The following is a 12,904-nucleotide window of genomic DNA, read 5'->3' on the forward strand; positions in this document are numbered from 1 at the left end:
GTGTTGATGACAATGTAAAAGCCAGTCTTAGTAGGCATATAATTTCTATGAAGGTTTCTCAACTGTGACTGTATATCAGAAACAGCTGTGATGCCTTTTAAACATAAAAGGTCAGGGGCCCAGCCCAAATCTAACAAGTCAGTGTCTGTGTAGGGTTGAGGGCTTGGCAGCTGTGTTTTTTAAAGCAACACAGCTGATTCTGGATTGGCAGGCAAGGTTAAGAAACACTGCTGAAGAACACTGGATTAAAAAAGCAGAGAAAAACTTAGAGAAAAGTAAACAAAACATGGTTCTTTGAAAAGACTAATTACTAAACCCCTAACAATACTAACCAAAAAGAAAAGCAAGAAGGTAGAAGTCATCCAGTATCAGTTATGAAAACAGGGACATGACTACAGAACTTAGAATCATTAAAAAAAAACAAAAAACCACGTACAGCCATTGTGGAAAGCAATATGAAGGCTCCTCAGAGAACAAGAAATAGATCTACCCTACCACCCACCTATCCCACTACTGGATATATACCCAAAGGAAATGAAATCAATATATCAAAAAGACACCTGCATTCCTATGTTCATCGCAGCACTATTCTCACTAAGAGACAGAATCAACCTAAATGCTCATCAACAAATGAATGAATAATTTAAAAAAAAAAACTGGTATGTATATACAGTGGAATACTATTCGGCTATAAAAAGAAATGATATCCTATCATTTGCAGCAAGAAGGATGGAACTGGAAGCCATCACGTTAAGTGAAGTCAGGCACAGAAAGACAAATACTGAATGATCTCACTCATATGTAAAATCTAAAAATAAAAAAGTGGTTCTCATAGAAGCAGAGAGTAGAATAATGGTTACCAGAGGCTGAAGGCAGGGTGCGGGGATAAGTGGTGGACTAATGGACATAAAACTATGCTCTCTACCCTAAGTGAATCATTGTGCAGTATATGCATGTATTGAAACAGCACACTGTGCCCCACAAATATGTACAAGTAGATGGTAAAATAAAATAAAAAATAAAAATCACAAAATGTTATTATGAACTTCTTGCCAACAAATCTTAAATTTTAGATGAAATGAGCAAATTTTTAAAAATCTTCCAAAACTGACACGAGGAAGTATCCCAAAAAAAAAAAAAAAAAAAAAAAAAAAAAAAAAATTCTGAATAGCCTAAGTATATAGAAGAAACTAAATCCACAATTAAAAGCATTCCCATAAAACATGCAAACAACACAAACAATGACAATTCCAGGCTCAGGTGGTTTCAGTGATGAATTCTCTCAAACATTACAGAAGAAATACCCTGTTATCCATTCTTCCAGGGCATAGAAAATGAATGAACATTTCCCCACTCATTCAATAAGGCCAGAATAATCTTGATACCAAATCCCTGACAAGGACATCTCAAGAGAAGAAAATTAAAGGCTAATCTCGCTCATAAATATACATACAAAAATTCTAAACAAAATATGAAAAAAATTTCACACACATATAAAAATATATCATGGTCAAATTCAGCTTATTCTGACAATGCATGGTTGGTTTAACATTCTAAATCAATAAATGTAATCACACATTAACAGAATAAAGGCAAAGACCTATGTGAACATTTCAATATATATATATATATATATATATATAAAGTATTTGATAAAATTCAACAGCCACTCATGATTTTTAAAAAATTCTAAGCAAACTAGGAATAGAAGGGATCCTTCCTTACCTAATAAGTGGAATTTACAATAAACCTACAGCATACTAACGGTAAAATATTGAAAAATTTCACTCCTGATATTAAGGGACAAAGATACCCACCCCTCACTATTTCTATTTAGCATTGTACCAAAGGTCCTAATAAGTGTGATCAGGCAAGAAAAATTTTTAAAAGTTGTAAGCATTCAAAATAAATAAATAAGAGTCATCATTCACAGATAAAATAATTGTGTACAAAGAAACTATAAAAATCTACAGATAAACTGTTAGAATAAGGGCACTTTTACCAAGGTTATTAGATACAGGGTTGATATGAAAACATCAGTTTAATCCAAGATACTACCAAGAAACAATTAAAAATGCGATCTTTAAAATGACGACATTTATAATAGCTTGAAAAACTTCAAAAACCCAGAATAAATCTTTTAGATGATGTGGGAGACCTTTATACAGAAATTAAGAAAATCTAAATAAATAAGATATACCATGCAGTTGTCCACCAGCAGATGTCAACTGACACCAGCACAAGTCAGTTCTCCCAAAATGATCTACAGTCATTGTAAACCTAATCAAAATCCCTGGAGATTTGTATGTACACATGTGAAACTAACAAACTGATCTTAAAATTTACATGGAAATGCAAAGGACCAAGAATAGCCAAGACCATCTTGAAGTACAAGACTAGAGGACTTGCTGTACTGGAAATCAAGACTTATTATAAAGCTTCACTAATTAAAGAAAGTGTGATATTGGTACAAGTAGACTAATAGGTCAATCAATGAAAAAGACAAAAAAAGCCCCCAAACAGACCCCTACATAATGGACACATAATTTATGACAAAGGTAACAATGCATAGCACTGGGAAAAGGATATTTCCAATAAATAATGCTGGGTCAGTCAGCTAAATGTGAAAGCTTAAAGAGTAAAATTTCTGGAACAGAGTATAGCAGAGTATCTTTATGACCCTGGGTAATCATTTCTTCAACAGGACATGATAAGCACTAACCATGGAGGAAAAGACTAAAAAATTGAACTACATTAATTTGGGTGGGGTGGGGGCAGCTGGATGGTACAGGGATCTGAACCAATGACCTTGGTGTTATAAGGCTGAGCTCTAACCAACTGAGATAACTAGCCAGCCCTGAAGTACATTAATAATAAAAACTTATTCTCATCAAAAGACACCAAGAGTGAAAAGCCAGAGTGGGAGAAGACACATGCAATGCCTATAACCAATAAAGTTTCCATAAGTAGAATGTATAAAGAAATCCTACAAATCAGTAAGTTCAAGACAATAAATTCAACAAAAAAATAGGCAAAAGACTTAACAGCTTGCTATGGGCCCAATGTGTCCCCCAAAGTTCATGTATTGGAAACTTAATTCCCATTGTAACAGTGGTAAAAGGGAAATCCAATTACGGTGTTTGAAGGGTAGGGCCTTTAATAGGTGATTAGATCGTAAAGACTATGCTCTGGTGAATGGACTGATCCATTCATGGAGTAATGGGCATGGTTCTGATGGCTTTAAAAGGAGAGCAAGAGGGAAGGTTAGCTCTCTTTTGCTCAACCCATTCTTGCCATGTGATACCTTGCATTGCAGTAGAAGGCCCTCACCAGATGTGTTCCCTGGACTTTGGACTTCCCAGACTTTAAAACTGTAAAAAATAAATTTTGTTTTCTTATAAATTACTCAGTTCCAGGTACTCTGTTATAAGCAACAGAAACAGAATAATACATAGTTACTTCATGAAAGACAAAGGCCGAAGGCCATTGAGTATATAAAGATATGCCCAACACATCCTTACTACGCAGGGAAGTGCAAATTGAAACCATAAGATAGCACCATACATCTACCGAAATGGCTAAAATTAAAAGTATTGACAAAACCAAATTTTGACAAGGATATGGAGCAACTGAAAATCTTATAAGCTGCTGGTGGGAATTTAAATTGGCATAAGTACTTTGGAAAACTGTTTGGCAGTACCTAATAAAAACATATCTATCTAAATATTCCATATATTCCTATGACCCAGCAATTCCTTTCCTAGTTATATACAAACAGAAATGCATTCCTGTGTGCATCAAAAGACACACAAATGAATGTTCCTGGTAGCATTATATGTAATAGCCAAAAAGTGGACAATTAGCAGAATAAACTGTGAGATACAGTCATATAATAAAATACAATAACGAAGCAATGAAAATGAGTAAACAACTACACAAGTTCTGGCACAACCAATTCCTTCTTCTGTCCCATCCCTGCTATATCCCCCAGCTCTCCATTCAATCCTTGCCTCTTGCTCATTCACTCATTCATTCATTTAAATTGTTTTGCTGTATGTATCCACCTCATACTTCTGGAAGTAGATAGGGTAAAATGAATTTATATGCCTCCTAGTACTTAAAGGAGCTAACAAATCCAAACAAAAGAGGACTATACTTCCAGTCAACCATGGAAAGTCTAAACCCAGTCTCAAGAGGATTTATGCAGAGGTGAAGTATCTTGCTCAAACTCTTGAATTATTTTCGGTAAGGGTCATGTAGGTTTTTTTCTTCATCCTCCTCCCCTTCTCCTTCCCCTCATCCTTATTCTTCCCAACGCTTTACAAATGTAAAAACCATTCTTAGCTTAAGGGCCGTAAAGAAACAGCCTGAGGCCTTAATTTGTGGACCCCTGCAAGAAGCCAGGCTGTACGTAAAGGGTAGTCAGCTAATGGCAGGAAAAAGATATTAATTCTCAGAACTCCCCCTGGTGGTCTGAGTGGATCCAAATGACACGGACTACTTACTCAGCATCGCACACTACAGATGTCCATCTGTTCCTTTCTTGGCCAAATGTAGATTCCCAGTAGCTGACTAGGAAATCACTAATGTGGAGAAGATACAAAGCAAAACATTTTGCAAGACTACCAAGGGCAGCTGAGTAGTTGTTAAGAGCACAGGCTACGTATCCTGGTTCCACTGAGTATATAAGATCTAGGACCTTGGACAAACATGATCCCTATCATCATCCCAGCTTGTTATATTAAGTGAAATAATATAACTGAAGCACTGTGCACAGTACTCAATGATGACATGGATTTAAAAAATGAAAGGCGAATGGTGGTACATAGAATTTTAAACAGCAAGAGGTAAATCAATGGGAAAGAAAAATGATCCAACTTCCCATGAAACAAATCTTTGCAACACAAAGCTTTAAACACAAAAGCATCTCTGAGTATCTGTTAAAGATGGCCTACAATTAACTTAACCAAAATACAAAAAGTTCAGTTTTAAGAAAATAATTTTTTGCATTCTAAAATGTTACAAATTACAAAGTGCATACACTTTACTTGAAATGCAAATAGCAAATAAGATGAAAAGATGCCAGTCACCACTAGGTGCTGCTCAAGAAGTGACTGCTCCGTTCTTATTTCAAACGCAGAAACCTCCATTCCCACTAAGTTTCTCAACCTTTTAATCTGCTTTTTTGTTTTAAAGTAGAAAAACTGAAACAAGACAAATGCTTACTGAGTCTATCCATTTCCAAAATGAAAAAAAAAATATTTAAATAAAGGCCATACTGCATGCCAAAGGTAAAACAAATACTTTTATTGCACATTTATAAAATCTGCATAGTTGTATCAAGTGTTCTTTCCTCCCACAATTCCTCCATTAATCTTTAAAATTTGGTTAAAACCCAATGTCCGATAAGGAGCCTTTTAAAAATGGTCAACAGGGGATAGTTTTCCGTCTCTATATACATATATATAGATTTTTTTTTCTTTTTACAAATACACATCCCTCATTTTCAAAAAGCAAAAAAGGAGAGGGGTATCAATGGGGAGGGGGGCCAGCAGTAGCCTTAGACACCAGTCTGTGAGAATTTTCAGGTACTAGAAAATTTCACCTAAATGGTTAGCAACTATTAACACATTATCTTTAGTCAAGTTTCACAATGCTATTGTCTAAATCCTTAATGTTTTTCTTTCTTTCACCCAGGACTGAGTATGAGGTTTTCTGGTTTATTTAAAAAAATAAAAGAGAAGAAAGAAGAGACCACTTTCTTGTGACTTTTCAGCATCTCACTGCAATGTGACCTTATATTCTACCCACACGTAATAGGGTGGCAGTTCATCAGCAATCCATTTTTTGTCATCTCCTGTCAAAAGCCAGAGAAGGTTTAGATTTCTAATCTCTTGTAGTTAAGAATTTTTAAATGTCACCTGTATTTGATAAAATAACTAGTAGCTGTTCATCTGGTTCATGTTCTGATGAATCACTCTTCTATTCTGCTGTCAAAAATATTTATGCCAGAAAGATAATTTAAAAAGTAGCAAGAGGCTTAGAAGAACCCAAGCATTACTGTAGGTACAAAGGCATTTCAGGTCTTCTGGCATAATTCAATACCTTAATACACTGGTTCCTGCCTTTTTTAGTGAAATAACTTTTATGATTCTGTACCTAAAAAGTGCAATTTTATTTTCAATCCTTCTTTAGAGGCAGCATGGTAGGGGTCTGGATCTGAATCTTGTCCACCTAACCACTTTCCCAAGATGAACACTGTGACAATAGACTTCTGTACAACAGGCAGGCAACCAGAGACCAGGATGGGCCTTGAACATGCAGGGCTCATTTCACTGTCACAGTTGAAACTCCCTGAATTGACTCCATGACAGCTGCAAATCGGCTACAAAGGTCATAGGGAGAATTGGGTCGAATAGTTGGAGGTTCCTTCAACACAATGATTTCGGCAGAAGGATCCAGAAGCCTGGGTAGAAACTCCCCTAAGCACAGCTGTAGATTTTCTGTGGAGGAGAAACAGATGGTTACATATACAGATAAATAGATCTCTGAGTAAAAACCAATAAGCCTACAGCTATAAAGGAAGGCCTTCAAATAACCCATTATCCAACTTCAAGGCCAAAAGATTATGCTGGCATTTAAAAACAAATGATGATTCTTTTAAGGCGAACCAGGAGAAAGACCTACTTGCCAAATATACCAGAGCTTTAGGCCACTGTTTTAAGTCATCTGATGTTGGCAAAATAACACTGTATATTCACTTCATTATGGACAAGTCTCTAATCAATCACTCTTTTAAATTTTGAGAAACTGGGTATGATACTCAGTACCAAAAAATAATGGTGCTATTTTGTTTCAAATGATTAAAATATACCAGTGTGTACATATGATATTAAGGTATATATCATACATGGTCTAAATAAAAACTGAAGGCATTAAAAGGAAATACAGGCTGGCCAGTTAGCTCAGTTGGTTAGAGCATGGTGCTGGTAACACCAAGGTCCACGGTTCAATCCTGTGCCAGCCGGCAGCCCCCACCCACCAAAAAATAAATAAAATAAAAGCAAATACATAGCAACTAGTTAATACAGAATTTTTCAATAAACACTATAAACTTGAACACTTCAACAAGTTAATGTAATATCTTTACATCAGTGAGAAATTAATAAAGAGGATTCATATCAGAATATACACAAACTGTCCAAGTCTACTGAATTCACCTAAAAATTACTAGTTGTAGGCTCCCTCCCCAAGATGCTCTGGACAAGCAAGGATATTCCGTGTACTAGCTTATTAATCTTGAAGCCATCATAGTTAATAATATTTTAATGTCTTACAACTTCAAGCCACAGGAAAATTTAGTTGAGGTACCATCAGGTTTTGATTTTTAAAAATCAGATTCTGATTTTTAAATTATAAATGAGTTCAGATTTGGCAGACAAGAGAGTACTAGAAGTTGGACACTCCTGGAAAGCAGTGGCTTTTTTCAAAAAGGGCTTGTTGGTTGCCCATGGAGTTGCCACAGGTAAGGTAAGGGGAGGTTAAGAAGCCCAGGCTCTCTTCCCCTTATTTCAGTAGAGAAGATCTACTTTCAACTCACTTACATGTGGGGGTGGAGGGTGGGGGATTAGGGAGGAGGAAGTCCAATTCTTCAAAAAGGTTTTAACAACCAGTGCTATAGTTTGAGACCACTGTAATGTCTAGACCTCTCAAAACCTTAGAAAATTATTAGAAGTACAATGAACAACATACCTGCAATATCTTGCCCAAGGTAAGAGCACCAATGGTTTCTCATGACCTCAATGGCATCCAGGTCATCCTTGGAGATGTCATTATTAATGATAAGGTGAATGCAGGGAATGATCAGCTCATTCATCACATTAATGCCCTCTGTTACAGAGTGATCATCATTTGTTTCAAAGAGAGAAGCCGCTTTAGCATTCAGCTCCTACAGATAAAAGGCAGAGTGGGGAAAAAAAGTCATTTATTTAATAACACTCTAAACAAGTGGTTCTCAAACTCTGCTACACAATGGAATTACCTGGAGATCTTTAAAAACTAATGATGCCTGGTTCCCACTCCAGACATGCTGGTTTTAATTGGCACGAGGATGGCCTGGGCATTGGGATTTTATAAAAGCTCCAAAGTGATTCTAATGCAGCAGCAAAATCTTTGACCCAATGGCCTAAACTTACAAGGTCATACTTAACACCTGCTTCTATCCAAAGACCTGTTCAACAGTTCTCAATCTCTACTGAGCATCAGAACCACCTCCAGAAGACACACTGAGGCCACATCCCTCCCCAGGGATTCTGGTTTAATTGTCTGGAGATGACCCGAACATCACTACTGCTTGAAATCTCCCTCCGTGATTATGACACACAGTGGGGGTTGGGAGCCAGTGTCGGAAAGGTTTGAAATCACTATTACTGCATTACTGTGGATGCTAAGTAGGATATTCAAAATGTCAATCTGTATTTGGTGATTTAAAATATAAAAGCATGGCTCTAATAAAATTCAGCTCCATCAAATCTACACGGCCCCCCCTTTTATTTTTGGCTTCAAGCTGGCCATGCCACACCTATAACTAATACAGATATCAAAGTATAAATCTGAAAATCAAGCTCCTGAGATGAATATACATGATGATTTAATCTCCTCCATTTGGTATAGACAAGGCCAAGGCAGTTGTAGAAATGCTGGCCTGACTTCTGTGAAGGGAAAGTCTGCTGAGTACAGGGGCAACAAACACAAGCACACAATCTGAAAGCAAGCCACCTCTTTCTAGCTCTCTGAAGGACAAGCACTGTACAAACCCATAGGTAGGCAAGGGGATATAGGTCTGCCTTTCCATGGGGCTGCCAAAGGCAAAATAGGTCAGGATGGATTTAGTCTGCACTAGTGTATGACAATGACGCTATCAAAACAGGACCAATTCTTATGGTTCATACCTTTTTTTAAAAAGCTAGAGCCTCTTAGAATTAACTAAAAATTTTACCCAGTAGCACAGTAGGGAAAACTTAAAAAGTTCTGTATTCCTCAACATGTAAAATTTATTACATGCTTACTACATGCCATGCACAGAGGAAATGGCTGAATAAGAAAAGGATCTGTGCTCAGGGAGCTCACAATCTCAGGGAAGCAATGTGACAAAAGCTACAGCGCAGGCACCCATGAAAGGCACAGACAGGCTGATGACTGAGTCTCATCTCAGCTTCTGTCAGGGGCTGAAGAAGAATGATGTTCACTAACTATAACTGAAAAGAACTCGTTCGGATGTAAAAGTGCTCGTGAGTGGAAAAAATATCTAGAACCTGTTGGAGATAATTGTTTTGTTTTTTAAGTTATAACTGTTCATGGCTTTAAGAAGCAGGAGTAAACACAATAAAAACAAAAATAAAAAGCAAAAAAAACCCTTAAGGCTTTACAAACAGTACAAACCAGAAGGCATTTTCTTCGGTATAAAGCAATCACCGACTCCTTCACCCCACGGCGGGGACCCTTCATTAGCAGAGCAGCATTGCTCTGGTAGGCGTACACCAGGTAGGACAGTGCCTCTTGGTACCTTAGAAAATGGGAGATAAACAACAGCTCATGCTCTTTTGCCAAAATCTAGGCCTTAGACGTCATTGTACCCCAACACAAGAATCTATTTGGCTGTAATTATGGGAAAGTCTTAAAGATGGAGTCAGCATGGTAAAACCTGAGGGCCAAAGATTGCAGCCAATCTTAGCTCTTCTACACACTGGCCAAAAACCCCAAGAAACCCATGAAGCTTGCCTGGGCCTTGGTTTTCCCATCTCTAAAACAAAGAAGTTGACTATATGCTCACTAGGGTCCATGCCAACTCAAAAATTAACTTTCTGAGTTCATCTTCATTTATCACAAAGAAAGTCTGGCACAGTATATATCTCTCTACTAATAAATCTCATTATGTGAAGGATGAAAAATGACATGTGATGTTCAGAAGCTCTGGGAAGAGCAGAGGCACACGAACATGTATTACAAGGGAGGTTATGCTCGGCTGTGACTCAGCATTCCTGGGAGGGCATCAATAAATAACAGTGTCCTGACCAATAATCCTAACGAAATAAAACGCTGACATACTTTCCTTTTTGATAAAGTTCCAGGCCTGTTAGGAGATACACAGACACCTTTCGAAACAAACTATAATCTTCATGCCACTTCTGAAAAGGAACGACTACCATTAATGATTATGATCACAAGGAATGACGGCAGCACTTTCCACGATAGTAAATTTTAAAATTCAATATAAATACTTATTGAGCACATCTGGCCAGGCACAAAAACAATAAACACAAAAGCTTTCAGATAACAACCTATTCAACATTTAGAATAAAAGTCTACCACTGACTTTAATTTTCAATGTTCTGTTCCTTCCACTGTAGAACAGAAGTATTTATTTCACATGAGCTTTGGAATTTATTATCTTAATTTCCAACACCCATGTCAAAGTCATTCGGCTCCAGCTTAAACGGATGACCTCCCAAATACTGACAAAACCATCCAGATGTGGGGAAAATGGAAGGACAAGGCAGTTCCAAATCATACAGTACAACACTCAAGCTCAGTGAGTGTGCTGGGCACACCTTAGGTAGGACATAACATTGTTTTACATAGAATGCAATGGTTTTTCTTGAAAATTTGCAGCTATATATGTTTCGCTTTTCATGGGGATTTTTTGGCAGCTGGCCAGTAAGGGAATCCAAACCCTGAACCTTGGTGTTATCAGCACCGTGCTTTAACCAACTGAGCCATCTGACCAGCCCCTAATACGTATCTGAAAACTATATCATTTAAAACAAACCAAAAGCATGACTTCAAAATTGTACTGCCTAGGACAAGGCTAAAGTAGGTATATAAGGGAAATGAGGCACTGATTTATGCTAGCAGAAGAATGGAAATAAAGAAACCTCCTATTCTGAGAGTAAGAAAAGATCATTTACTCATTCCCTTCCAGGTTTTTTGGGGGGTGGCTTGGGGGGAAACAAGTCAGTCTATAACAACACAAAATTGCTAATTCTGACTCAAGTACCATTTGCCTCTGGAATTAATGTTTTTACTTTGCAGATTTAAAGAAAAGACGTTACCTTGTACTCCTCCATATTCATGTCATCTGGACCGATTTCCTTCAGCTTAGCTCGAGCTACCTTCATAATACTGATCGATCTGTGTGGAACAATGGTCAGAAAGCAGTGAGAGACTAAGGGGCAAACTTCCCCATCAGAGGGGTCAGTCTACCAGAGCCAGACAGACAGGCGACTCGCCTGAGTGGTCCCTTCTCACCTTTCGTCGTAGCTAAGATTTTTATCTGCAAACTGTTCCAGAAGGGTCCTTTCTACTACCCGCTTGGGTGCTTCATTTTGGAAAAAGTAGACAAGGACATGTTGAAGTCGAGGATCACTGTGAGAGGTGGGGGTCTCTTTAGCCAGCTGATAGAGCCTGGAGTATTCTTCATGGAATGCCTATTAAAGACAGAATTGATAGTTAGAAACTGGTGCATTGTAGGCTTCTGCACATAAAAATTGATGCCTAAGGGCTAGAGGGTCTCCTAATTCCAGGAAGACTTCTAACAAATTCTTCTTTGTGAGGAATTACAAAGGCAACTATGAAAATTGTTTGCATTTCATAAGGGATGAAACTCTCTAGCATTCTAGTACCAAAGACATATGTACTCATAAGAAAGTCATTTTTCTCATGAAATTCTCAGAAAAATATTTAGTTTTAGTTGTTTCAGGCATATACTTGAGTCCCCCAATGACCTAAATTTTAAAAATCCATATAAACCCAATTTTATTCAAGGACTTTACATTGTACTCAAAGACCTTAAAAAGCATGGCCTACTTTCTTATATTATGGCCCCCAAATTACAATGGCATGATCTCACTTACAGCTTTGTTAATAGACATCTCCTAACAACAACAAAAGCCACTCTAGGCTAGGTTTAACACAGAAAGGCACTGCTAATCAAGTCAGTGCCAAAAGAGGAGCGAAAAGTATTGTGGGACAAACTGTTCATTAATTAAACAGGAAAGGGAGTTTTATGTTTCACTTCGATAAAAGACATCTTTAATCCCATTTTATTCCCATCTTGTAGAATTATTGTCCCAATATTATAATACCTGTTTATGAGGATCAGAATGTTAAAAACAGAGATACCTTAATAAGCCCAGCTTCAGACCCATCTCGGTCAAAGGTCTGACGGGCTTTAGCTATGGCCAGGATGACCCCTTGCATGGCAGGGCTCAGCATCACCTACCACAAGAGGGCACAAACCATGGAGAGAAAAAGAAAAGAAAGGTTCAAAAGAAGACTATATGAGAGCAAGGTGAACAGAGTGCTGCAGGGAAGCAACCTTGCCAGCATCAACTGCAAGTCGAGTTTCACCCCCTGTTCCTGTGTGCATTCCCAGCCCGTCCTCTATATAATGTCAACGCCTTGCTCCAGACAACCTATTCCTACACTAAGCGTTCTCTCTACTTTAGCAGGATGAAGATGCATGTCAAAAAATATCTCCAGTATGGCACTGCAGAAGAATTACATTAAATTACAGCTCTAAGAGGGGCAGTGTCTGAGGTCAGAATTCCAATTTAGTTCTGCACTTTGGGGTGTTTATCTTAAATACACAAATATTTTAAAAATACATTTAAAATAGTCTGGAAACTAGGGGCTACATAATTCTATAAAATGAAAACCTTTCAATGATTAAAGAAAAATCTGAGACAGGATTTCATGATCATTTATGTGCAGTGCTATTGAAAAGCAGATCAACAATGCATAATTTGGGGTTCTACAGCTTCTTCCTAAAGCTTTAGAATTAAAAACAACTACTTCAATCCACAATGTACAACTGACAAATTTATATTTGGAGGAAAAACAGTGG

General features: G+C 37.5%; 1 protein-coding gene across 8 annotated transcripts in view; it reads right to left on the bottom strand.

Moving 5' to 3' along the window:
- Window positions 1–5,285: 5,285 nt before the first annotated feature.
- Window positions 5,286–12,904, bottom strand: part of USP28 (ubiquitin specific peptidase 28) — a 55,985-nt gene continuing 48,366 nt past the window's right edge. For 5 of the 8 annotated variants that reach the window (XM_063094459.1, XM_063094456.1, XM_063094457.1 and 2 more), the window contains 7 exons: window positions 12,181–12,276; window positions 11,308–11,486; window positions 11,112–11,190; window positions 10,108–10,187; window positions 9,442–9,565; window positions 7,753–7,948; window positions 5,286–6,503 (listed from right to left, as the gene is read on the bottom strand). In XM_063094459.1, coding sequence (XP_062950529.1) covers window positions 6,328–6,503; window positions 7,753–7,948; window positions 9,442–9,565; window positions 10,108–10,187; window positions 11,112–11,190; window positions 11,308–11,486; window positions 12,181–12,276 — 930 coding nt within the window. In that variant the 3' untranslated portion in view covers window positions 5,286–6,327. The remainder of the gene's footprint in view (window positions 6,504–7,752; window positions 7,949–9,441; window positions 9,566–10,107; window positions 10,188–11,111; window positions 11,191–11,307; window positions 11,487–12,180; window positions 12,277–12,904) is intronic. The other 3 variants (XM_063094461.1, XM_063094462.1, XM_063094460.1) reach the window with 1 other exon arrangement.

This window comes from Cynocephalus volans, chromosome 4, assembly GCF_027409185.1.
Source record: "Cynocephalus volans isolate mCynVol1 chromosome 4, mCynVol1.pri, whole genome shotgun sequence".
Lineage (NCBI taxonomy): Eukaryota > Metazoa > Chordata > Mammalia > Dermoptera > Cynocephalidae > Cynocephalus > Cynocephalus volans.